At 55.8% G+C, this 21,867-nt stretch overlaps 11 protein-coding genes across 11 annotated transcripts; 6 read left to right on the top strand and 5 right to left on the bottom strand.

Annotated features, from left to right (window-relative positions):
* Positions 1 to 35: 35 nt before the first annotated feature.
* On the bottom strand, positions 36 to 1,329 carry PUNSTDRAFT_121562 (uncharacterized protein). The gene is made up of 7 exons (XM_007385684.1): positions 1,096 to 1,329; positions 960 to 1,046; positions 847 to 907; positions 725 to 792; positions 623 to 676; positions 490 to 564; positions 36 to 439 (listed from the first exon to the last, which is right to left on the bottom strand). The coding sequence occupies exons 1-7, from the start codon at positions 1,148 to 1,150 to the stop codon at positions 150 to 152; spliced, it is 690 nt and encodes a 229-aa protein (XP_007385746.1). The 5' UTR covers positions 1,151 to 1,329; the 3' UTR covers positions 36 to 149.
* An 867-nt stretch (positions 1,330 to 2,196) lies between these two features.
* Positions 2,197 to 3,238, top strand: PUNSTDRAFT_89781 (uncharacterized protein). The gene is made up of 5 exons (XM_007385685.1): positions 2,197 to 2,432; positions 2,491 to 2,555; positions 2,606 to 2,649; positions 2,703 to 3,009; positions 3,060 to 3,238. Exons 1-5 carry the CDS (start codon positions 2,284 to 2,286, stop codon positions 3,170 to 3,172), a joined length of 678 nt encoding a protein of 225 aa, XP_007385747.1. The 5' UTR covers positions 2,197 to 2,283; the 3' UTR covers positions 3,173 to 3,238.
* Positions 3,239 to 3,464: 226 nt separating this feature from the next.
* PUNSTDRAFT_89783 (uncharacterized protein) lies at positions 3,465 to 4,610 on the top strand (the record flags this gene model as incomplete). Its single annotated transcript, XM_007385686.1, has 4 exons — positions 3,465 to 3,617; positions 3,674 to 3,707; positions 3,770 to 4,084; positions 4,150 to 4,610. The coding sequence occupies 4 exons, from the start codon at positions 3,465 to 3,467 to the stop codon at positions 4,395 to 4,397; spliced, it is 750 nt and encodes a 249-aa protein (XP_007385748.1). The 3' UTR covers positions 4,398 to 4,610.
* A 129-nt stretch (positions 4,611 to 4,739) lies between these two features.
* PUNSTDRAFT_144931 (uncharacterized protein) lies at positions 4,740 to 6,746 on the bottom strand (the record flags this gene model as incomplete). The annotated part of the gene is made up of 4 exons (XM_007385687.1): positions 6,296 to 6,746; positions 6,103 to 6,244; positions 5,834 to 6,045; positions 4,740 to 5,773 (listed from the first exon to the last, which is right to left on the bottom strand). The coding sequence occupies exons 1-4, from the start codon at positions 6,339 to 6,341 to the stop codon at positions 4,740 to 4,742; spliced, it is 1,434 nt and encodes a 477-aa protein (XP_007385749.1). The 5' UTR covers positions 6,342 to 6,746.
* A 1,109-nt stretch (positions 6,747 to 7,855) lies between these two features.
* Positions 7,856 to 9,340, top strand: PUNSTDRAFT_70929 (NOL1/NOP2/sun family RNA met; the record flags this gene model as incomplete). Its single annotated transcript, XM_007385688.1, has 5 exons — positions 7,856 to 8,017; positions 8,071 to 8,248; positions 8,301 to 8,671; positions 8,732 to 9,179; positions 9,240 to 9,340. 5 exons carry the CDS (start codon positions 7,856 to 7,858, stop codon positions 9,338 to 9,340), a joined length of 1,260 nt encoding a protein of 419 aa, XP_007385750.1.
* A 217-nt stretch (positions 9,341 to 9,557) lies between these two features.
* PUNSTDRAFT_136138 (uncharacterized protein) lies at positions 9,558 to 10,503 on the bottom strand (the record flags this gene model as incomplete). The annotated part of the gene is made up of 5 exons (XM_007385689.1): positions 9,558 to 9,662; positions 9,730 to 9,977; positions 10,029 to 10,096; positions 10,147 to 10,233; positions 10,298 to 10,503. 5 exons carry the CDS (start codon positions 10,501 to 10,503, stop codon positions 9,558 to 9,560), a joined length of 714 nt encoding a protein of 237 aa, XP_007385751.1.
* A 1,988-nt stretch (positions 10,504 to 12,491) lies between these two features.
* PUNSTDRAFT_53792 (UPF0057-domain-containing protein) lies at positions 12,492 to 13,014 on the top strand. Its single transcript, XM_007385690.1, has 4 exons — positions 12,492 to 12,542; positions 12,604 to 12,608; positions 12,676 to 12,736; positions 12,816 to 13,014. The coding sequence occupies exons 1-4, from the start codon at positions 12,513 to 12,515 to the stop codon at positions 12,891 to 12,893; spliced, it is 174 nt and encodes a 57-aa protein (XP_007385752.1). The 5' UTR covers positions 12,492 to 12,512; the 3' UTR covers positions 12,894 to 13,014.
* A 138-nt stretch (positions 13,015 to 13,152) lies between these two features.
* PUNSTDRAFT_89789 (kynureninase) lies at positions 13,153 to 15,545 on the bottom strand. Its single transcript, XM_007385691.1, has 8 exons — positions 15,415 to 15,545; positions 15,246 to 15,345; positions 15,073 to 15,161; positions 14,877 to 15,010; positions 14,242 to 14,463; positions 13,959 to 14,128; positions 13,738 to 13,876; positions 13,153 to 13,660 (listed from the first exon to the last, which is right to left on the bottom strand). Exons 1-8 carry the CDS (start codon positions 15,521 to 15,523, stop codon positions 13,220 to 13,222), a joined length of 1,404 nt encoding a protein of 467 aa, XP_007385753.1. The 5' UTR covers positions 15,524 to 15,545; the 3' UTR covers positions 13,153 to 13,219.
* Positions 15,546 to 15,716: 171 nt separating this feature from the next.
* Positions 15,717 to 18,290, top strand: PUNSTDRAFT_127153 (FAD/NAD(P)-binding domain-containing protein). The gene is made up of 7 exons (XM_007385692.1): positions 15,717 to 15,862; positions 15,959 to 16,164; positions 16,378 to 16,613; positions 16,727 to 16,883; positions 16,993 to 17,178; positions 17,321 to 17,634; positions 17,696 to 18,290. The coding sequence occupies exons 1-7, from the start codon at positions 15,739 to 15,741 to the stop codon at positions 18,045 to 18,047; spliced, it is 1,575 nt and encodes a 524-aa protein (XP_007385754.1). The 5' UTR covers positions 15,717 to 15,738; the 3' UTR covers positions 18,048 to 18,290.
* A 205-nt stretch (positions 18,291 to 18,495) lies between these two features.
* PUNSTDRAFT_144935 (uncharacterized protein) lies at positions 18,496 to 19,607 on the bottom strand. The gene is made up of 3 exons (XM_007385693.1): positions 19,454 to 19,607; positions 19,166 to 19,353; positions 18,496 to 19,067 (listed from the first exon to the last, which is right to left on the bottom strand). The coding sequence occupies exons 1-3, from the start codon at positions 19,515 to 19,517 to the stop codon at positions 18,840 to 18,842; spliced, it is 480 nt and encodes a 159-aa protein (XP_007385755.1). The 5' UTR covers positions 19,518 to 19,607; the 3' UTR covers positions 18,496 to 18,839.
* Positions 19,608 to 20,103: 496 nt separating this feature from the next.
* Positions 20,104 to 21,858, top strand: PUNSTDRAFT_136143 (uncharacterized protein; the record flags this gene model as incomplete). The annotated part of the gene is made up of 5 exons (XM_007385694.1): positions 20,104 to 20,394; positions 20,451 to 20,648; positions 20,725 to 20,835; positions 20,919 to 21,110; positions 21,178 to 21,858. The coding sequence occupies 5 exons, from the start codon at positions 20,104 to 20,106 to the stop codon at positions 21,856 to 21,858; spliced, it is 1,473 nt and encodes a 490-aa protein (XP_007385756.1).
* Between the last annotated feature and the right edge of the window lie 9 nt (positions 21,859 to 21,867).

Here is a 21,867-nt window from a genome sequence, read left to right on the forward strand (position 1 = left end):
CACGTCTATTCTGGGACTGTCCTATTGCTGGATTCGTCACGTCAAAACATTCGCTGGCGACTAAGTACACGAAATGCGGTGAGATACTATACTTCTACATATTTTTTACGAGCATATATTGCGTAAGATAGTCTAAGACGCTCAAGCACCTAGAACTGATTGCGTGGCACAGGTCGCGATAATCGGTTGCTCTTGCGATGATTGCTTTGAGTGTCTACACTGGTGAGCGTGCTTCGCGACGAGTTCGAAGACCGCATCGCGTCGAGTTGCGAGATGTGCGAAGACCTTGGTGGAAGGTTCCTGATGTCCTCCACGGTAAGGACGGTTGCTGAAGGCATCGACGCCGCCATAGCAGGAACAACCCCTGACTCAGCGTCTCCTAATGGCTGTTTCCAGCATCGATAGGCCACGTAGGCGAGGGCAGCGGAGTATACGATCACTGCGGGCTTTGAATAAGAGGTGATCATTTTAGACTGAAGAGATACTCACGTAGACCGGGTACGATCCAGTTAGCGAGTAGAATATATATGTTGAGTAGTTCGCAGACGCCCGTGCCATCCGGAGCTAGTCAAGACAAAACGTCAATTATCACGCGTGGCATCAGAATGGAAATAAAGCGCACTCGATTCGTGGCACTGAAACTTTTGGTCGTGAACCGCGAAAGCCGTAGCAACACCTCGCAGGGATTAGACGAATGCTGGACGAAGGGTGCGCATTTACTCACTTATGTGTGCTATCAACAGCAAGAGCATCCGAGCACCATCAAGCCACGGGCGGAATTCCAGAAGGATGCTACGTGTCGACGTCAGCAGCGTGCAAGGGGAAAGCGAGTAAAGTACCACGCACAGCGCCGGAAGCATGATAACCGTGATAGTGTTGACCAATATCATAACGAACGCGAATGAGCCTGGTGAATGCATGAGATGTCACGTTCAGAAGGCATCTGCGACATATCGTACGTTCTGACGTGTCCGACACGTCCCATCGCGCAAATATGAAGACACACAAGAGGATTGTGTATATGAAAGCCAGCATCGAAACCAGCACTGTCAACGCAATCAGGATCATCATGAGGAAGAATATCGACCGACATACGGAAGCAAATCGTCCTTGCTTTAGTGAATGGCGTAGGTATAGTGTATGCAGCCATTTCTTGGATTAGACAGGGTCCCGTAAGCGTAGAGAGAACGAGTGCAAATAACAGTGTCGTGTATTGGTACAGGTGCTTGAAAATCCGTATCCAGACGGCCGACCAGCGTGAACGGGGGAGAGAGTATCTGGGTTTGCTTCAAGCGGGGCCATTTTGAACAGTTCGCGGTCCACGCCTGGAACAAAGGCGTGAGCTGCTTGACGTTTCGAAGTCGAAGTCCGGGGAGTCGTCAATGCAGGGTCTATTGTACTGCATCGCCACCGCACTGATTGGACCACATCACGTGCCCTTTATCACTGTCCAGCACGGCCACAGCGTCAGTGCGTTCCTTTTTCTTAGATCTGACTGTCTTTCCGGATTGAGAATGTCGCTGAATCATTCATACTGTAGTTCGTCGCGTCTGGAAACGCCGAACGATACCCAGGTGTCGCAGTCATGTTCAAAAAGTTCCCACCTCCTGCGGATTAGTAGTGGGCCGACCGGCAACGATTCGACCACGATGATACAGTATGTATTGAGGTCGTTAGTGGTGGTATGAGCCCAGTGTTACTCAACATGTTCCAGTATGCCATATTGCCGGCTCAACTCGAACACAGACCGATCGCTCCTGGTCTCTGCCTTCATTCACCGCCACCACTTTGTTCGAATCTGAGATTCAGGAAGCATGTTGACGTAATTGACGGTCGTAAGATAGGGCTCATCCAAAACCGGAGAGGTCACGTGACATCTTCTCGAGTGAATCGGGATGATGTTGAAATTATACGATGAGGATGCATCTTCAGTAAAAATTGCTTCGTCAAGAGCTGTATTATTGCACACCATGGCCCGTGATGTTTTCAGTTCTGACAAACAACGTAGCTGCAAGCAGTAATTTAGCGTTCAAGACACTCTCCTGAGCACCGCCACTGGGGGGCTGGAACGCGGAATTCCTGCTCGCCGCAGTGGCGACACGTGACTTCAAGCCTCCCCGGTTTTGGATGAGCCCTATCTTAAGACGAACCATAGCCCGAAGGCCCGAAATGCCGGGGGTCCGGGGATGACGGAAACGCACAGAATGTCGCGAGAGGCCTCGTTCTTACCGCCACCACACCGCAGATATCGATCAACTTCAATCCACAGGCGCACTTGAATCAATGTCTCTACGTACCTTTTCGGCTTTGCTCCTTCATGCGGGGTCGGCAGCGATCATGTACTGGGGCTTCGACCAGTTGAGCACCTTGCCGCAGGACAAGTTGATTGTCTCACAGAAGGGTGGTCACCTTCAGTTTCTGACTATACAAGGGTACATGGACTTGTTTCGATTTTGTCTGTCGCGCGTGCTTGAGCACTTTCTCTACCAGGTTGGGTGCGGCATTCCTATGCCAGAGTATCAGCGCGCTGTCGGATATAATGCCATCAGTTACTGGTGCGTTTGTGCATCGTCTAAATGAATCTTGCGCGCTGACGACCTGGTAGTTCTCGCGAAGCTCAAGCGTAATTTATTCATGATCGCGATGCCCGTGCGTCTTTGGGTTTCGGACATCACCAAACTCTGCTGATCCGCTCCCTAAAGATTGCGGTTGTTATATCGTCCATTTACTGGACCCTTCTGCTACTTTTCCCGGCCCTCATATTACAGCGCGATGCCTCCGAACTCGAACCAACATCTTCGTCCGAGGTACCCGAACTCCTACGGATCCCTGTCAGCATGGATCTCGCACTGCATGCAGTTCCCGCGGTGACCCTGCTCTTTGACTTTTACCTATTCGAGACCAAGTTCTCTTCGTACGAAGTGAAACAGCGAGCGACCATTGTCGCCGCAACGTGGTGCCTGTGGTACAGCAGCTGGGTCGAGTACTGCGCGAGTTACAATGGCAGCTGTAAGTCGGCCTCAACATCTCACCTTCACGCGACTCATCCGATTCCGTAGTCCCGTATCCCTTCCTCACGGAGAACCCATTCCCCGTTCGCTGCGGTATCTACTTCGGCGCATTGGTCCTTGCGCTCGCGGCTTTCCGTGGTATCAACAGCCTGCACCCGTAAGAGGGTGTTCAAGCGAATTTCTCATTTGTTTGTTTTGCCCAACAGTAGATACATATGACATCTCGGTGTACTCCTACGTGCCTTGCAAGTCAATGTGTGAGGAGACCCGCAGCCGTGATATTAGTTAGTCCACGCGTCATAGCAGCGGTATCTATTCTTGTAACAGCCATGCTGCCAGGCTGCTTTTGACTGCCTTCTTCCCCTTGCCTCTGTATCGGTGATACATTGCAGGTTGAACTGCCACCTGAGAGCTATTCAATAAATCCTCGACGCACTCCTAGTCGCTCGAAGAATGTCCGGCCTTGAAGCTGAGCCTCTTCTGCCTCGGAGTGAATACAACCCGGAACGGGGCGATGGGGAAGCGAAAAGCAGATACAAGCGCTGCAGACGATGGACTGCGGAGACACTTGAGGCCTCTCGAATGCACAAGTTCATCATTGCCTTGGTACCGGGACTACATCTGTTGCTTATTCCTTCGACGCACTCACGCTCTGATGACAGATCGCCATAGACGCATCGTGCGTCTTAACTGACCGTTGAGTCTGCGTCTTCCATCATCACACGTACACCGACGAGATTGCTAACTCCATGTTGCAGTCGCCTACACCATACTCTCGCCCACCTGTACCCCAGTGGATGGTGGAGACTCCCCCGCCTGGCTGAACATCACCTCGCAGATCTCGCTCGTCATCACCCTCCTCTTCGTGCTCGAAATACCGCTCACGGTCTGGGCACTCGGATGGAAGAATTACTGGCCATTTGGTCCCGTGCCGCACGCAAGCCTGCACTTTTTTGATGGGGTCATCATCATCACGACGTTCGTGCTGGAGGTGGTGCTTCGAGGGAAGGAGAGGGAGCTTGCCGCCCTGTTGGTGATTTTGCGTTTGTGGCGACTTGTGAAGCTCGTAGGAGGCGAGTGCCTATTGGGATACAACTTGACGACGTTGTGCGCGTGCTGACTCTCGTTTGTTTGCCAGGTGTTGCGGTTGGCGCTGGTGAGATTCAGGAAGACAATGCAAAGCATCTCGCAGAGACGAGAGTCGCGCTGAGAGAGGCGAACGAAAGGCTGCGCCGCGTTGTAGAAGAAAACCAACAGCTACAAGCGCAATTGCGTGCCTATCAGCAGAATTCACTGCCCGCCTCTGACGCAGACAAAACACCAACGGGGACGGGCGTTTCAAAGAACTTAGTCGACGATGACGCGGATGATACCCCATGGCGTTAGCAATGCGATGAATCGAGATTGCCTTCGTAATATTGCAGATGCTTCGATTGTTTAGGAATCATGCACAGGAACTATCTACGCTACAAATGCAAACGGAACCCAATACTTGAACAGAATATGTGCTACAAAATGGGTATTACAAAGAATGTGTTAGTAGGCAACAGTAGTTGTATGATGTTGGTGGCGATAAATTAGTAGCGTCAACGCTGTGATAGGGTAAGGATACCACTGTTGTTAATGTGATGCAATGTTCCTGCGAGCCGGATTGAAGGAGAGCCAAATGCGTAGGGTACGCGTCGCCTTTATGGCACAATGAAACCAAGTGGCCGTGAACGCACGTCGCTATACGTGACTGACCACTGACGACTGCGAAGAGCTGACAGTTGTTGGGCTGTGGACGTTCCAACCTCTTTTGGCCTGCACTTCTTTCCACTCCGCAAGATTCGTTCCCTTATCAGAGTCGGGCTTCGAGAGGGGCTTCGGCGAGGTCGAGTTCTTCACGATGCTACCAGCACCAATCGAGCTCCCCACGGCGCCGACCCAGTTGCTGATCGTCCCGCCCGTCGGGATGGGCTTGTCCTCGTCCAGCACCTTCTCCGGAAACTCGCTGATATGTCTAGTCTCCGATGGTTGGCGGGAGTGCGGTGGACGTGGGACAGCGAGTGGCAGCGACGACGACGACATCATGGCTTCTTCCATCGGGTTGCCGGGTCTGCTGCGCACGACGAGGTCATCGCTCTGCGCAGTGGAGCTCGGTGTGCCTTGCCTGTCCGGGAGAACGAGGCATGCTTCGTCCGAGCGCGTTTCGAAGCTGAAGCGCGAGTGCACGTGCACCGCCGGCTCGTGCGCGACGTGTGGCGTCTTCATCTTCGGCGGGACCTTGGGCGCGCCGCCGCCGATCCCGCCGAACGGCGGGTCGACACCACGCCGCGTACGCGCGTCCTGAGCCCATGGAGGCCGCTCGCCGTGCTCTGAGTGCGAGGAACGGTGGAAGAGTATGGGCGCGTTCGTGCGGTCTTGCTTTTCAATGTCCACGCGGCTGCCGTTTCCAAGTGCAAGGGTGGTCAATTTCGAGTTAGAGGGGGCGGTGCTACTGTAGAGCGAGGGCTCGGGGCTGGCGCCAGCATAGCGCTGGGTGGCAGTGGTGGTGGGCATGCGTGGCGTGTAAATGCGGGCGCGCGGGAGGCTGAGTGGAGAACCGTAAGCCTCGGGTGGGGGAGGGGCGACCAAGCCCTTGGGAGAGGAGGGAGTGAGAGTGCCACGAGGTGCTGGCGCGTTGAACCAGGGGACGTGGAAGATGCTAGTATACATGAGTCCGGGAACGCGGTCTACGTGTACGGCGACGACGGCCAGGAGCGTCAGGAAGTATGCAAGTTCTGGAGACGGCAATAGAGAGTCAGACTCGCACAAAGGAGTGCAACGAACATGAGACTGACGTGCGGTGGTTGCTGTCCACGCTGTTGGCAATAAGATGGTAGAAGATGCGCAGACTCCCCAAGGAGCTGCTGGTCTGCAGAAGACGGGAGGCCCATTGATCGTGGCGTCCACAGCAGCCGCAAGTTGCATGATACTCATGGTGGCAGCCCAGAGAAGCTCAACTTGCACCAGGGCTGTAGGTGACGTTAAGAATATCACCGGACTATATGCGCTATATCCAGAGGATGATTGAGCAAATGACGACGGAAAGGTAAAGGTAGACGCGTACGCAATAAGCAGGAGAAACGTGATGAGGGCATTGACTAGGACAAAGACGGATGCTCCAGGCAGCGTGTGGTTGAGGGATGAGATGCTTCCGATGTTCCAGAACGCGAAAATGAGGGAAAGGAGGTTGATCCAGAACAGAATAGCTGTAGGCCTAGTCAGTGTCTTCGACAAGTATGGGAGAGACAAGCACGCACCGAAAAAGACAAAACGCGTTATGATGAAAGGGTTGTGGCGGGACATGTTGAAGTGGCAAGAACGTCGAAGACAGTGAGCAGAGAAATGAGAGAGGTCAATAACAGCAGCAGTGTCCGTCTTGAGTTCAAGATCGCCGATAGTGATGTTCACCAAGTAGAAAGTGAGAAAGAAATGAAGAGCGACGTTAGCAGTGCCGTGTCCGGTTAAAGACTAAGAGAAGCGAGGCCACCGAGGGGCCACGGGCAAGCAAGCAAGCAAATCCGCCAGGAAATAGAGTCTCCAGGTAGACGCCTGTCCACAAGCTTCAGGCCATCGGGGGCACTTGGGATATATACACCTCCCATTGTTCTGTAAAAGAACAATACGGATTCCTTGTTATTGTATCCTGAATGGCCACCAATGGAAGTTCCAGGCCATTTCGGTTATACGACGTGTCGGAAGCATCGCTGTGATGGTGATCATTTCCTTTGTTGAGCAGAACGCCGTCGCCGGTTGCGGGGCGCTGCCTATGTCGGGGTCGTCGGTCGAGAAAGGAAAGACGGAGTCGGGGTGGCGGTGCCAAAGATCGGACGTCACCTGATTCCGCTCATACTTTTTCGTCCCTACATCCGTCTCTGCTGAAGTTAATAACACTATGGGGCGTCGTGCAAAGAACAAGCAACCCCCTCCACAGCCCTTGGATAAGCCACTAACTGACAAGGGAAAGGGAAAACGGAAGGCCGAGGTGGACGATGGCCGCAGGCCAGCCAAGAAGATGAAGAGTGCCGGACCTATTGCTCCTGCAGCGACATCGAAGGGCAAAGGGAAGGCCGCACCGAAAATCAAGTCACCAACCCAAGTGCCCTCTAAGAAACAGCATCAACAACAGCCGCCGGCCGATTCTGACGAACACGAGGAGGTGGAGGACGAGGATGAGGGCCCCAGCGGCAGCGACGGGTGGGAGGACATTGATGAAGATGTCGACATGGGTGCCGAGGCGCAGTACGTTTTTGTTTGTCTCGGATACTCTGTCATTTACTCATCAAGCGTAGAGCCCTTTTTGCAAATAGTGATGACGACGGATACCAAGGCTTCGAGGGGAACCTTGACGATCTCGAAGAGGAGTATGTCTCCGTGCAAATTTCTGTTTATGCACCTAATTCTTGCCTAGTGATGACTTGCTTCAGGGACCCGCTCAGGAGCTTGACCTAGGATCTGACGATGAGGATGACGAGGAGGTCGCTTTACCTTCCCGTGTCAAGAAATCCAAACAACACGCTCGACCAGCCAAAATCATACCAACGGCCTCCGACGCATCTTCAGATGACGAGGAGGAGGATGAAACCGGTCCCATCACCGCTGCAAACATGGAGGCACGAGCTCGCAGGCAAGAAGAGCGTGAAGCCAAGGAGGCTGCGGCCGACTTGGAAGAGATGCAACTTAATGACGCTGGAGCGGAAGATCTGGATGTCAGTGGCGATGAGGAGGAGGAGGGCGAGAGCTTCCATCTGCCCACTGCAGAAGAGAGGGAGGAGGAGAAAAGGGTCGGCGGGCCGGACGTGCACACAGTGCAGCGGAGGATGCGGGAATGCGTGCGGGTGCTCGGTAACTTTGCGAAGCGAGGGGAGACGGGGAGAGCGCGGACGGAATACGTTGATCAGCTTGTGTCGGACATTGCAAGCTACTATGGCTACAATGATTTCCTTGCAGAGAAGCTGTTCTCCCTGTTCCCTGTCGCTGAGGTTTGTGCCTCCTTCTTGATTTCCGCTACATCTGATGTCTAACGTCCTTATAGGCTATCGAGTTCTTCGAGGCGAACGAGGTTCCTCGCCCTGTTACGATACGGACAAATACTTTACGTACTCGACGCCGAGATCTCGCTCAAGCGTTGATCAATCGAGGAGTCAACCTGGAGCCCATTGGCAAATGGACCAATGTGGGGTTGCAGGTATTCGAAAGCAGTGTCCCAATAGGTATGTGGCCATTTTCTGCGACTGATCGAACAACGTCTAAACGGTGTCATAGGTGCTACACCCGAGTACCTCGCGGGGCATTACATGCTCCAAGCTGCCTCCTCTTTCCTCCCCGTCATCGCCCTCTCTCCTCAGCCGAATGAGCGTGTGCTTGACATGGCCTCGGCACCCGGTGGCAAGACAACGCACATGGCTGCGCTCATGCAAAACACCGGCATCATCTTTGCGAACGACGCTACCAAGGCTCGTACAAAGAGTTTGACGGCAAACGTGCACCGTTTAGGCTGCAAGAACGTTATCGTGTGCTCGTACGATGGACGAGAGTTCCCGAAAGTCATCGGCGGGTTTGACCGCGTGTTGCTCGACGCGCCGTGCAGCGGTACTGGTGTCATCAGCAAGGATGCCAGTGTCAAAGTCAACAAGGTACGTCAATGCTGCGTATGCCGTTTATAGCCATTGTCTGATTTCCAGCATTGTTCTCAGTCCGACCGCGACTTCGCCCTCCTATCCCACCTGCAAAAGCAGCTCATCCTCTGCGCGATCGATAGCGTGAGCCCTACCTCAGCGACGGGCGGCTACGTTGTCTACTCCACTTGCTCCGTCACAGTCGACGAGAACGAGGCCGTCGTTGACTACGCGCTCAAGAAGCGTCCGCATGTCAAGCTCGTCGACACCGGACTTGAGTTCGGTGTGCCGGGTTTCACCAAGTTCCGTGGAAAGCAGTTCCACGAAAGCGTGAAACTTACGCGGCGGTTTTATCCGCACGTGCACAACATGGATGGGTTCTATGTCGCGAAGTTCAAGGTGGGAAAGCCGTCGAAGGCGAAGGGTGAGAAGGAGGAGGAGAGGGAGTTGAAAGGCATTGAGATGGACGAGGGAGAGCAGGAAGAGATTACCTTTGACCCGGAGGAGGATCAGCCGTATCTCCACGGTGGGTCTACTGCCTTTTCTTATGAAGGCACGTTGCTGAAGGATTGATAATCTGTATCAGAGGCAAAGCGCCAGCGTATGAAGGCAAAGGGTTTGCGCCCGCCGCCGAGAAATCGCGCAGCCCCTTCGACTGCGACACGAACAGTCACTGCGGCTGCATGAATGCTCTTGTAAACGAAATCAAAGAACTCCTGTGGTCCAGCGTGCGCACGCTAGGAACAGCCTTTGCTGTTGGTCACTCATTCATTGTAGAAAGGGAGCCTAGCACGACATGGTCCTACGTTGTCCTTGGAATATTGTGACATGATACATTCTATGACTTTTTTGGGACGAGGATGTCTATACATGGTTCATTAGCATCACGATCGTTTTTCGCCTTCTAGTACGCCACGGCTTTCCTCTGTCGACGCGCAGTGAAAATACCTGCACATGAACCAAGCGTGGCAATCCACAAAGCGATGGTTGCGCCCACCACCATCCAAACCTGATTCCAAGCACAGCAGGATTGGTCGGTCAGTCCATACGGTCGTCAACAAGACGTGGGCACCCACGGCGTTTCCCCAATTCTCAGTGAGGATCCCGTACGTATCGCTGTGGGTTCTATGACGAGTGCTAGCGACGAAGTAGATGTCTATGGCGAAGACCACGGTGGTGAGGAGCGTCGCGCCCAGGGTCGCGACGAACGAAGCGATGGGCAGGAAACGGACGAGGCGTCCGCGCCGGGTGACGCGGGTTGGGTTCCGTAGGGTGTGCCACATCAAGGCGGAGTGGACGAGTGCGAGGAAGATCAGGCCGCAAGCTGAACGAACGTCAGTGGTGCATGAGATGTATGACAGGAAGCGATCCATACCTATGGGATGCATGACGAGCGACATGGTAATGGCGCCGCTGATCAAGTCACTATACTGATCTATATTACTAGATGAAATACTTCAGCGGTTGTTGAGGAAGCACGAAGGAGATCTCACAGAGCTCTCGTGATGCCCTCGTCAAAGTGATACCCAAGCTTGTGAGGAGAGCAATAGCCAGGTGTGGTGCTCTGGAACCAGACCACGCTTTCAACGAAAACACGGTCAACACATCGCAACTACTCTCAAGTTAGTGAATGTGGCGACTCACGCACTCTGAATGGGGGTAACACAGTATCCAAAGACACCAAAGTGCACCGTCCCATGTTCGTCGGTCCCGATCAAGTCCAGCTGAACATTTGAGGTGATGCTGAACAAGTAGATGCTGTGGATGATCGGTGCGGAGAGCGTTACGAGCAGCAGGAGCAAGAAGGCAGAAAATAGCAGGAATGGGGTCAGAGAGGCGACCAACAACATCTTCGGGTTGGATAACGGCGGCAAGAATGCTGGGGCAATCATAGAGCCCTGAGTCTAATACAAAGAGGAAGCACTCAGGCGGCTGCCCATTGTCGATCGAGAAGTAATACATATAGCGCTACCATTGGGATGCGCCCGTATGGGTTGCAGCGAGTTGAATGCGGCTCGCTGGTGCCTCGTTAACGTAACAAGCAGGTTTCCGGCCTGAGTGCGCCACACTCAAAGTTATTGCGCGGATGGCATTTCATGACGTCCGGGTAGCGAAAAGACTGGTGTGCGGAAGCTTCCTAAGGATAACGGCGGTCAGTTCGCACGCCAGACGTTGAAGTAAGTATTATTGATCACACTCGTTTCACTTCTGTCCACTCTCGCTCAATTCTTGCCCGAACCCTGAGTGGCTTCGTAAATAGATAGCCATATACATGTTCGGCCATGATTTGAAGGCTTGGTGCAATATTCACTCTGCCAGAGGGATGCCGATCAGAATCTATTAATAAGCCACTGTGTATCAACCTGCTCGCTTTGCGTGGACTGCTCCCCTCACACCAATAACGCAATATCTGGTATACGTCAAGACGATAGCCCTCCTATGGTGTGTACCCTGACGGGGGTTCACATCAGGTGAATGTTGCCAGAAGTGTTTTGTATAAGGTGGATGCATAGAACCTTACCGGGCCAGGGTGCAGCGTAAAGGCGGTCAGCAGAAGAGACGCTATCACGAATGTTCTTGTTGCAACGGGAGAGCAAGCAATTGAACTCGGTCCAAATAATGTTGCATAATGCAGTCGCCCGCTTCCTTAATCACTTTCACGTGTCCCAATCTTGCATATCTCGCCATGCGCTTCTCGTTATTCCATCCTACAAACATACCAAACTCGCGAGCGATATGTGCACCATAAACTGTCTTATTGATGCATTGTTCAATTCGGCAAGGCTCGATTGTCTCACCGCTCGTTTGTAGTCTCTCACGGCACAGGACAGGAGCAATATGATGATCTTGCATCGCTTGTTGTCCCAGGTGTACTTTCAAAGACCTACCTTCACGTATCCCGAATATGTGAGGTGGGTGCTTCCGGCGACAGCAATCCGCCATGGCCCAACTCGCAGCAATTCCTGACCCTGTTAGTGCCGAGAACCGTCGAGCTCAAGCCATGGTTATAACGTCCTCCGCTTTATGCGTGCTCGACCGGCGTGACGCCGGACGGATTGCGCACGATGCAGGACAGCATGTGTGCCGAGTACGAGTGTCCGACTCATCGGACAAGCCCGGACGGGTCATACGCCTTTGTCTCGTCAGGGCTGGGTCCTGCGTAAGTGTGGACGAAATTCAAGAAGGCGAGGATGGCCTCGGCGTGCGCAGGGTGCAACCTGTGCGCTCCGCGAGGGGGCTCAAGCGAGACCAGCATGGTGGGATTTGTCCTCGCTGCGTAGATTCAATAAAGGTGCCACTGCGAGAGCTCTGCGTTGGATCCAGCCCGAGACATGAGCCAGCGTGGTCTTGGCAACCGCAGCACATACTCAACTGGACAAGGTGCCGCACTCCACTAATACAGCCCTCTGCCAAGTCAGCTGCAATTCAAGAAGAAGCAGCAAACGTGCCTCCTCGAGGTCCGACCGGTGCGCCGAGTCGGCAGCACTACCGATGGGCTCGACATATGCAATATCCTTGTGTGCTCGTGCAGCTCCATGGCGAGGGAGATTATAGCGAATGACGTTGCCGCAGAAGAGTGCGGGAGGGAGTAATAGCGATAAGTATGACATGGTAGCCGAAGCCGGTGTCTGTAGACTGAGTACCTGTGTACCGGAGCCTAAGGCGGTGAGTCTGAGGTACGAGGGCGTAACGTAAGGCAACTGGCTGACCCGAGTGACATAGAATGACGTCAGCATACCGAGGCACACGCCGTTTATAAGACGTGGGCGCCGCCACAACGCGGTTTCATTCCCCCCGTACCCGAATTCCCCTGACCCAAGACACCCCCCCCAAATCCACCAAACACCACTTTGAAGCAATGGCGTTCACCGGCTCCGACATTTGCAAGGTATGTTTTCCCTTGGTCGTGCTATGTTTGTGACCGGTGGTTTGATTTCTCTCCTCGGTAGATCATGTGAGTAGTTCTTCCTATCATTGCCCGCCCGCCCATATGTCCTGACTTGGCGTACGACCTATGACAGTTTCGCCATCATTCTCCCGCCCGTCGGTGTCTTCCTCGAGCGCGGCCTCGGTGCCGACTTCGTACGTTGCCCATCCCGTTCTCCGCGTTCGCCCGAGAACTGAGCACGCTGACCTCGTGTGTGCCTTGCTCTTCCCGTAGCTCATCAACATCCTCTTGACCATCTTGGGCTACATCCCCGGCATCATTCACGCGCTCTATATCATCCTGAAATACTGAAGATCCCATCACTTGCGGATATTCAGCACGCAAGAGCTCGTCAGGGACGAATGGAGGATGCGCAGGCTTGATTGATTGAGGGGCCTGTTTGGAAGCATGACGACACACGCACGATACCCGGATACTAGTACCATCATCTCCGCCGAATAGCTGTCCAGTTCGTTGCTGCGATGTATTCTTATCCTAGTTTTGATTGTAATGCCAGCCCTTCGGACTGCATGATTGCCCGTGAAAGTTGAAACAAGCATTCGAGCGTTGTGGACCTGACCGCGGTTGATCAACTATTGTTGTTACATTCTGCAAGCAGGGTCCGCTATTACTGTGGGTCAAGCAATGCCCTGCAACGTCTGCTCCAAAACCTCCACCGTCCTGCGAACCTCGTCCTCCGTATTGTACAGAGGCGTGGGTGCCAATCTGATCACGTCAGGCCTCCGTTCGTCGCCAATCACACCACGCGCCTTCAGTCCATCGTGCACCTTCTGCATCACGCCGGACGCGGGCGGCAGGAACAAGAGCGAGAGCTGCGCCCCGCGAGACGACGGATCGGAAGGCGTGATGATAGTGAAAGACGGTCGGGCAGAGGCTGGCTCACTTAGAGGAGGCGTGGCCGAAGACGCCGATGACGACGGGACGAGAGCCGGATATCGAGCAGCCGCCTCTTCGGGCGGGACAAAGTATTTGCTCGATTTCAGTCCGTCTTCGAGGAGCTTGGTCAGGCGAACGCTCCGTTCCCGGAGAACCGAGATGCCACCCGCGTCGTGGAACACCTGGGAGCATATAAGGGCGATGAGATAGGGAAGGGCAAGGACGGAGGGACACTTCGATGACGACGACTTCGACCTACCTGAAGTGATCCGAGGAGCGACACCGTCGCCAAGACCGAGGGGTTCGACTGCTGGAACCCCTGCGCGCCGGCTATGGGCGAGAAGACGGGTGGCATCTGGAAGCGAGTCGACGGCTCGTGACCCCACCACCCGGCAAAGCTGGGGTTAACGACAAAAAGCGTGTTGGTTATCCCCGTATATTGAGGCGCACACGCACAAAAGAAGGGCGGCTAAAACTCACTTGGTAACCTTATCGTTCCATCGACTATGCATGTATATGCCCGCGATACCTCCCGGGCCCGAATTGAGGTATTTGTAAGAACACCAGACGGCGAAGTCGGCACCCCAGTCGTGGAGGCTCATGGGCACGTTGCCGATAGCATGTGCCAGGTCCCAGCCGACGATGCATCCCTATCGCATCGACACTCAATCGTCAGCTATCAGCGACACCAGTGAAGAGAAGGATGGGCGAAAACTCCAGCGGAAGAAAAGGCTGATGGATAGGGAGAGAGGGTGACCCCGACCTTTTCGCGCCCCTTCTTCGTGACCGATTCCATCGGGAACCATTGGCCGGTGTAATACTGGACGCCGCTGAACAGGACCAACGCGATCCTGTCCCCCTCGCGTTCGAGGACGTCGAGTATATCGGCCTCGCGGAGGGTGAATTCGCCAGCGCGCGGGTATAGCTGGAGGACGGCATCCGCTGGGTCAAGACCGTGCAAGGCGGCTTGGGAGGCGAACGCATACTAGAAAGGGGGGCCGACAGGGAGATCAGCGCTCGGCGACGTATTCAGGACGGGCACGGATGGGGGGACGGAATTGCGATCACGGAAAAGGCGTTATTGCGGGGAAATTAGGATTTCTTCTATGGTCCAAGCGCGCGGCGCTCCATCGGAGGGGGGTGACAATGGGAAATATCGGACGATGAAAATCATGGAAGCTTGGGAAACGGCGAAATGAAGCGATGCTGTCGCCCATGCTCGCGGAAATTGCGCATATGGAAGGGTATAGTGAGACAGAAGATATGTCGCGATTGTGATCAGAATTGCAGATCGTTGACGATAGAACGGCATAAAAGAGCACGGGGATCGGTAAAAGAGGAATGTATGTCCAAATTCGCGATAAGGACAGGGAATGATATGCGACGCAAATAACGTACTTGATCGGAAGGGAATGCATGAGCCTCGCAGAGAATCTTGTAGCGGTCAGCCGTGGGTTTATAGAACGTATTCATCATGAGGTGCAAGTTCGCCGTCAGGGTCCCCATGCAGGCTACCTCGCTCGCATCGGCGCCTAGAACAAAATCGTCATGAACCTTAATTGGCACCATCCTCGGATAGATGCCAGCCACGTACCCACGAGATCGGCAAGAAAAGGGTGGACGGTGTCCGCGATGTTCATCCATTCACGCCCGTGCGGGTGGTCGAAGTGGCCTTCGACTGCACTATCGGATACGAGAACGGGGAGTTCGCATTCGTCATCTCATCGTCGACGGGGGCGGAAGGGGCGGTTTGTTCATGACACGGACCGTGTGCCCCATACTGCGAATTCTTCCTTGACTAACTCCTCGGAACGTTTGGGCAGAGCGCCGAGGGAATTTCCGCACATATAGACACAGGTGTCATGGGCTGCACATGGAAGTCAAATCACTCTCGTAAACGGCCTGGGGACGATAACAGCATCAATAAACGACACACCGACTTCCCGAGCGAGCGAAGTCGCGCCGATGTCCTTGTTCGTTGGAATCCTGAATTCATCACGCGCTGGTAAGCTCAGGCGCCTCGTTGGCTGGCTCGGAACCGCCATGTGTCGCCGGCGTGGGTGCAAGTTGGCCGCTGGGGCTGAGAGAGAAGAAGGCAGGGGCGATAATTGCAAGGTTTAACGTTGCGCGATCGCACGGTCACTTGCCGCGCTCGCTTACCGACCGACCCTGGACGCCATTTCCCCAGGGGCCGGCAATCGCCTCGTTCCCCGGACCTGATTACCTCATTGGGCTTGGCCAGCTTTGACTCGCGTCCCAAATGGCCGACAACTTGAACATGAAGCGCAAGGCGGTCGTCGTCGGCGCAGGTCCAGTCGGATGTCTGACCGCCGCTGGCCTTGCCAAGCTCGGATGGAGCGTCGATATCTACGAGGCGCGGCCCGGTGAGTGCGCTTAATGCCACCTTCTCTACACACGAACCTCATGTCATTTCTCCGGAAACAACGTCGCCATCTATGCACCTTCAAACGCTGTTTCAGACATCCGATTGCCGTCCTCGAAAGCGGCGGCCCAGCAGCGATCTATCAACCTCGCGATTTCGTCGCGGGGCATCGCCGCGTTGCGCACCGTGCTCGATGAGGCCGCCACCGCTCGTTTTCTAGAGACGGTGATCCCCATGCGCGGTAGGATGATCCATCACACGGACGGGACGCAGGAAAGCCAAGCATATGACAGACACGGCCAGGTAAAAGCAACCTTCTAATTCATTTTATCCGAACGTATCGAAGTCCCCCGCAACAAGCCGGCTCAACCGCCTGGGAACCGCTTCAGGTCACACAGGCCCGGCGCGCACCCGCAGAGGCACAGTTCTCCATTTGCCCTCCGAGTTTCTATTTTACTGCTACACACGCGCGTGCCGGCGAACGAAGACAGATGTTGACGGGATTTCCCCCCGCAGTGCATCAACTCGATCGACCGTGCTCTTCTCAATGAATCGATTCTCAACGAGACCCTGGGCGTGGCGAACGTGCGGGCGTTCTTTAGGCATAAAGTGGCCTCGATAGACTTCGAAGAACGGTCGATGGTCGTCACGAACGCGGAAGATGGCCAGGATCGCAAAATCTGGTTCGGCCTTTGTATTGGTGCGGACGGGAGCTATTCTGTCGTGAGACGGCAAATGATGAGAGTCGTCCGGTAAGCAAGGCGCGAACCGCGGCGTTTTATTTTCCCTTCTCTCGTTTCAAGGTTGTGACGGCTTGATGCGAATGTCTCACATATGTATTATTTTTGTTGGGCTATACCCGCAGGATGAACTTCCAGCAAGAATATATTCCGCACGAGTACGTCGAACTCAAGATGCCGCCTGGGCGACATGCGGACGGAACACCTGCCTTCCTCCTGGACCCCAATCACCTGCACATATGGCCGCGGCATTCCTTTATGCTGATCGCTCTTCCAAACAAGGTAAGATGACCATTCCGTTAGGCTTGTGGCACGCGCCGGTCCGTAATCAATTTGTCAATGCAATCAGCTAGTCTCCTCATGTCGTCCGCCCAACTGATCACATTTCCAGGATCATACCTTCACTTGCACGCTATTCGCGCCGACAACCGAATTCAATTATCTAACGTCCATCTCTCGGTCCGATAAACTAGCCTGGTTCAATAGATACTTCCCGGACGCAGTCCCGCTCATCGGTCAAGAGCAATTACTCGACGACCTCGAGAGGCACCCGCGCAGCCCCCTGATATCTATCAAGGTGCGGATAGACCTGCTGCGTCGGAACCCTTCTTGTCATGCGTCACTCGTGCGATCGCCGCGAATCTCCGCCGTTTCTTATTATAATCGATCCTGCCTGAGTTTTCCGCTTAGCTCACCTGCTGATGCACCCCCTCTCGCAGGCTAACCCGTATCACTACAAGGACCGAGCCATAGTTCTGGGCGATGCTGCGCATTCGATGGTTCCATTTTACGGCCAGGGGTTAAATTGCGGATTGGAGGACGTTCGCGTGTTGTATAATCTCCTACGAACGAAGACGAACACGCGCGAACTACAGCAGGACTCCGACCATTCTCAGCTCCGCGAAGGCGGTCCGGCGCCACGGACGGGATCGTCTTCTGATGTAGATCCGGTACTGGCGTCCGTCCTGGAGGAATATTCGAAAACCCGTCACGAAGATTTGGTGGCGATCTGCGATCTCGCCATGGACAACTAGTACGTGACGCAGGGAGAGCGTTGGTCTACCCGGGGAATCGCTGCTGAGTCCGGTTCGCAGCGTCGAGATGCGGCACTCGGTGACGACGCTGGGGTACCAGTTCCGGAAAAGGCTAGACAACTTCCTATCCGCCGTCAGCTCCGACACACCCTCATTCATCGTCGCTTCTCCGGATAAGGCTTATTCGCCGCAACTCGAAACGCTGTCCTTCACGCCACATCCTCGCGGTTGGCTACCGCTCTACACCATGGTCACCTTCCGACCCGACATCAGCTACGCGACGGCCAAGAAGAAAGCGGAAACGCAGGGCAAGCTGCTCTCTTTCGCCGGCTCGGCGTTGACCTTAGGCGGCGCGATGGCCCTTGTGGCGGGGGCAATATCGGTTGGGAAATACCTGAGGTGCGCGAGCTGAGGGAGCCCTCGGAGAACGCCACGTCCACACACCTCGATAGAATATATGGAGGGCCACCACGGCCTTCCGATGCGCATGCGTGTGGGACCAGGTCCCGGTTCACGGGTGCGATTGCACGGCAGAAAACGGCAGTATCTGTCCGTACGCTCGTGTCCAAGTGGTGCTGCGTGCGTAACATACCACACGGTGGGCGAGGCATGTAATATATAATGGTAGCTTGTTCTGGCGATAGAAGTCCCCTGCGAGCATCCGGCCGTGGAGGGATAAGGTACGCGCCCTTCCCGTGTGTTTGTGCGCCGGGGCCGGTGAATCTTCGATCTGAGAACGAGGGGCGCAGATCTTCGGAACTAAACTTGAACATATCGGGGTAAGACCAAGCTCGGGCGAGGACAAATACAACCTCACGCAATGCCCTGAGATCGACAAAGGCAAATAATTTAATTGTGGAGATAGAAAACGGTCTTTTTCCTCCCGGTCCCTTGTTCCTAGTGCCTTCCTTTATATTTTACGCAGAGAAGAGAGAAAAAACTGTCATGTATGTACAAGGGCGCGATGGCAAGGCATAGAGCGCGGCAAAGCGATCTCTCGAACGTGCAATACAACATCTGAAGGGCGGTGTAAGATCGATACAGAACTCAATAGATAGGACGGGACGTCGTGGCCAGAGTCGTGAGCGTGGACGGGAGCGGGGCAACTCGACGGTAATGGTCCATGGGGGGCGCGCGTTGAGCGGTTGCGTTCAAGAAATATTCGATAGCCTCCAGGCACATGGGACATCGGCGTGCCCGCATTTCATGTGTTCTTGCGAGGGCGACCGCGCTTCCTCTTTGGTGCCTCAGGCTCCGAGCTGGGTCCCGCGGGCGCCTCTGACTCGTTGCCCTCGTCGTCGTCGTCCCCGTCGCCATCCTCGGCGACGCTGGTCGACGGTTTGGCAGCAGCGCTCGCTGCGCTCGCCGGCTTGGGGTTCTTCGGCGGACGACCGCGCGGCCGTTTCACGGGGGGCTCGCCTGGCTCTGGGATCTGCGATTGCAAAATAAGTCAGTCGGTGTGCTTCGTCAGGGGCGCACGCGCGCGCGCGGAAGCGAAGGAAGTATTATGGTGGAGCATGCAATACACACCTTCCTGGGACGCCCGCGTTTCCGCTTGGGAGTCTCGCCAGTGGACGCGGCGTCGCCGCTCGCCGAACCCGCGGCCGCTGGCGCCGTCTGCTGGGCGGCGAGGGTCTTCTTGTTTTTGGAGCCCTTGGGGCGCCCGCGCCCACGCTTGACGGGAGTCGGTTCCGCTGGTTTCTCCTCGTTCCGCGCTGCTGCAGTAGGACGAGACGGAGAAAGCGACGGGTGAGCGCGTGATGTCACGGGACGCGCTTTGGCACGGTGGGCGCCAGAACGGAGGATGGCTTTGCTCACCTGGCTCGTCCTCTGGGGGCTCAGAGCGCGCGAGTTGATCGTGCTCCGGATCGGGGGATGCCATGGCGATGACTATCGCGCGACGGCGGAGGGGTGGGGGGAGCAGTGCGCCGCGCTGGCAGAGGAAGAAGTGAGAGGGAAAGAGAAGGGGTGGATGCGATTGTGCCCGTTATAAAGAATAATCCGCCCTGCCAAACACAGCAGCCGGTGGGCCGGGGAATCCTGGTCAAATTAAAACACGATATCTGTGGTCAATCATGTTGGGACGTAATGCGAACGGGCTTCGTCGGTAAAGGGGCCCAGATCCGTGCGGGAACGGCCTGCGAAGCGGAGTGTGCGCGACGGCATTGAAACATTTCCATCACATTTTTCGTCACCGAGTTTAGTTATTCATCTGATGAACGTTAAGCCCGCGTGACGTCCGAGGTCACACATAGGTGCGAGGTAAATGCGACCGAATGAACGCCCCGGGGCTGGCGGCGCTTCTGGATTATTCCACGTCGTCGCCTGTGGGGACGGGGGCGAGGAGGAGGCGCTGGGGGCAAGCAAACCCCGCCGGGCTCGCGGAGGGCCAATCGAGATGGGCCCGATGAGTATGATTGCCGGCCGGTCTCAACGTCCCCTGGGTGTCGACGTGGCGCTGCAAGCCAATGATCCCGTCGTCCCTCAGCACGCTCGTCGTCCTCGTCGCCCTCGCCGTCGGCGCACGACCCGCGTCGCTGCTGCACTCGGTCCCCGAGGACCCGTATGCGTTTCCCAAGTACCGCGTCACCTTCCTGAATGGCAACCCCGTTCTAAACGAGACTGCCGAACGATGGCTTCAGCACGGTCTCCGCGGCGGCGAACCCGAGTTCCTCGAACAGCCGTGGGCTGACGTCGGACACGACCACTCGGACGCCCGCAAGGAGATCGGCCATGCTGACAATGAGCATGCCGTCGAGGTCGGCGACGTCCCTTCTCCGTCATTGTCCAGTTGCTTATCGTCGTTCATGTGCAGTCCCTCTCGCAACCGCCTCCAGCCGGGAGCTCGCCATACTCGGTCGAACTCATGAGGCTCGGCCCCAAGAACCGCTTCTTATGTCTCGTCCCCCCGCCTCTCGAGCCTCCGCCCCAGGAACAGGAGGAAGAGTTGCGCGAAGTCACGCCCGCCCACAGCTGGTCCCTTCTTCAGCCACTGACCGGCACATGTCTCTATGTATGTCCATGCTTCTTGCTGCATCGTGGAGCCGCCAGGCTGACGAGTCCTCCCTTCGATTCACCAGCATCGACAGGCGTGGTTCACCTACTCGTACTGCCATAACTCTCACGTGCGCCAATTTCGAGAAATGGCGCACGCGCATCCACATCCTCCGGGTGGCTACATCCCCGAAGAAGACCCCGAGGTACGTACCATCTCCGTCTTTCATTAGTCCACCTACTTCGCCGGTGCCTTTCGTCTTAATGCTTACCCTCCATTGATCTGCAGTGGGAAGCGTACACCCTCGGCCGTGCGCCGCCGATCCCCGAACCGGGCACGGAGCTTACCGTGGCCGAGCAGAACGCGCTCGCCGCCAACCTCGACATCGCGCGCGGCGCCGGATCCCGCTACCTCGTCCAGCGATGGGGCGACGGCACGGTGTGCGACAAGACCGGCAAGAAGCGCGAGATCGAGATCCAGGTACGGCTCCCATCTCTCTGTCCCCGCTCACCGGGTACTGGGCTGACACGCAACGGCACAAAAATAGTTTCACTGTTCAATGACGACGACGGACCACATCCTGTTCGTGAAGGAGACGAAGACGTGCTCCTACGTGCTCGTCATCCAGACCCCGCGCCTCTGCGGCGAGCCCGGGTTCAAGTCGCGGCAAGAGCAGCGCGACGAGGCGCTCATTCGGTGTCGAGAGATCGTCGACACGCTCGAGAACGTCGACCGCACCCTGCCGGAGGCCGACGAGTTCTTCAAGCGGCCGGCGCGGACCAAACCTGTGCTTCCGCCTCCGCCTCCACCCCCGCCGGTCACCCTCCCCAAGGCCATCCCCGGCGCAGGGAATGACATGCTGCGCAAGGCCCTCGAAGCCTTCCTAGGCAAAGAACGACTCAAGGACGGCGGCGAGCTGCAGGCCGGGGTGCTAATTGAGAAGCTCGGCGAAGACGGCGAGATCGTCGTGGAATTCATCGGCGAAGATGAGCTGGACGTCGACCTTGGCGGACACGGCGAGGACGGAGGCTTCGAGACGATCGACGTCCGCGATCCGGACACGCTGACGGCCTTATTACGTGCCGCCGGCTTTGACGTCGCAGGCCCGCGGGACGAGAAAGAAAAGGCAAAAAAGAAGTCTACGGAGAGGACGAAGGCTGGAGAGGCGCCCGCGCCTGTGCCCGAGGCCGAACCCGAGCCCGCGCCAGTGCCCAGGGACGAGCTATAGCGCCCCGTT

Source organism: Punctularia strigosozonata (assembly GCF_000264995.1).
Source record: "Punctularia strigosozonata HHB-11173 SS5 unplaced genomic scaffold PUNSTscaffold_9, whole genome shotgun sequence".
NCBI classification, from domain to species: Eukaryota; Fungi; Basidiomycota; class Agaricomycetes; order Corticiales; family Punctulariaceae; genus Punctularia; species Punctularia strigosozonata.

What these genes read in the sequence shown, in the direction of transcription:
- PUNSTDRAFT_121562 (XM_007385684.1), bottom strand. Translation starts at nt 1,150, where the DNA reads ATGGCTGCATACACTATACCTACGCCATTCACTAAAGCAAGGACGATT. An exon ending in GCTGTTGATAGCACACATAA is followed by an intron (nt 677 to 724) that starts GTGAGTAAATGC and finishes AATCCCTGCGAG; the next exon opens with GTGTTGCTACGGCTTTCGCG. An exon ending in GTTTCAGTGCCACGAATCGA is followed by an intron (nt 565 to 622) that starts GTGCGCTTTATT and finishes TGTCTTGACTAG; the next exon opens with CTCCGGATGGCACGGGCGTC.
- PUNSTDRAFT_89781 (XM_007385685.1), top strand. Translation starts at nt 2,284, where the DNA reads ATGTCTCTACGTACCTTTTCGGCTTTGCTCCTTCATGCGGGGTCGGCA. An exon ending in TATTCATGATCGCGATGCCC is followed by an intron (nt 2,650 to 2,702) that starts GTGCGTCTTTGG and finishes CGCTCCCTAAAG; the next exon opens with ATTGCGGTTGTTATATCGTC. An exon ending in CGCGAGTTACAATGGCAGCT is followed by an intron (nt 3,010 to 3,059) that starts GTAAGTCGGCCT and finishes CCGATTCCGTAG; the next exon opens with TCCCGTATCCCTTCCTCACG.
- PUNSTDRAFT_53792 (XM_007385690.1), top strand. Translation starts at nt 12,513, where the DNA reads ATGGCGTTCACCGGCTCCGACATTTGCAAG. An exon ending in GCGGCCTCGGTGCCGACTTC is followed by an intron (nt 12,737 to 12,815) that starts GTACGTTGCCCA and finishes CTCTTCCCGTAG; the next exon opens with CTCATCAACATCCTCTTGAC.
- PUNSTDRAFT_89789 (XM_007385691.1), bottom strand. Translation starts at nt 15,523, where the DNA reads ATGGCGGTTCCGAGCCAGCCAACGAGGCGCCTGAGCTTACCAGCGCGT. An exon ending in ATGCATTCCCTTCCGATCAA is followed by an intron (nt 14,464 to 14,876) that starts GTACGTTATTTG and finishes CCCCCTTTCTAG; the next exon opens with TATGCGTTCGCCTCCCAAGC. An exon ending in CGAAGAAGGGGCGCGAAAAG is followed by an intron (nt 14,129 to 14,241) that starts GTCGGGGTCACC and finishes TCGATGCGATAG; the next exon opens with GGATGCATCGTCGGCTGGGA.
- PUNSTDRAFT_127153 (XM_007385692.1), top strand. Translation starts at nt 15,739, where the DNA reads ATGGCCGACAACTTGAACATGAAGCGCAAGGCGGTCGTCGTCGGCGCA. An exon ending in CATATGACAGACACGGCCAG is followed by an intron (nt 16,165 to 16,377) that starts GTAAAAGCAACC and finishes TTCCCCCCGCAG; the next exon opens with TGCATCAACTCGATCGACCG. An exon ending in TGATCGCTCTTCCAAACAAG is followed by an intron (nt 16,884 to 16,992) that starts GTAAGATGACCA and finishes TCACATTTCCAG; the next exon opens with GATCATACCTTCACTTGCAC.
- PUNSTDRAFT_144935 (XM_007385693.1), bottom strand. Translation starts at nt 19,517, where the DNA reads ATGGCATCCCCCGATCCGGAGCACGATCAACTCGCGCGCTCTGAGCCC. An exon ending in GCCCCCAGAGGACGAGCCAG is followed by an intron (nt 19,354 to 19,453) that starts GTGAGCAAAGCC and finishes GTCCTACTGCAG; the next exon opens with CAGCGCGGAACGAGGAGAAA. An exon ending in AACGCGGGCGTCCCAGGAAG is followed by an intron (nt 19,068 to 19,165) that starts GTGTGTATTGCA and finishes TTGCAATCGCAG; the next exon opens with ATCCCAGAGCCAGGCGAGCC.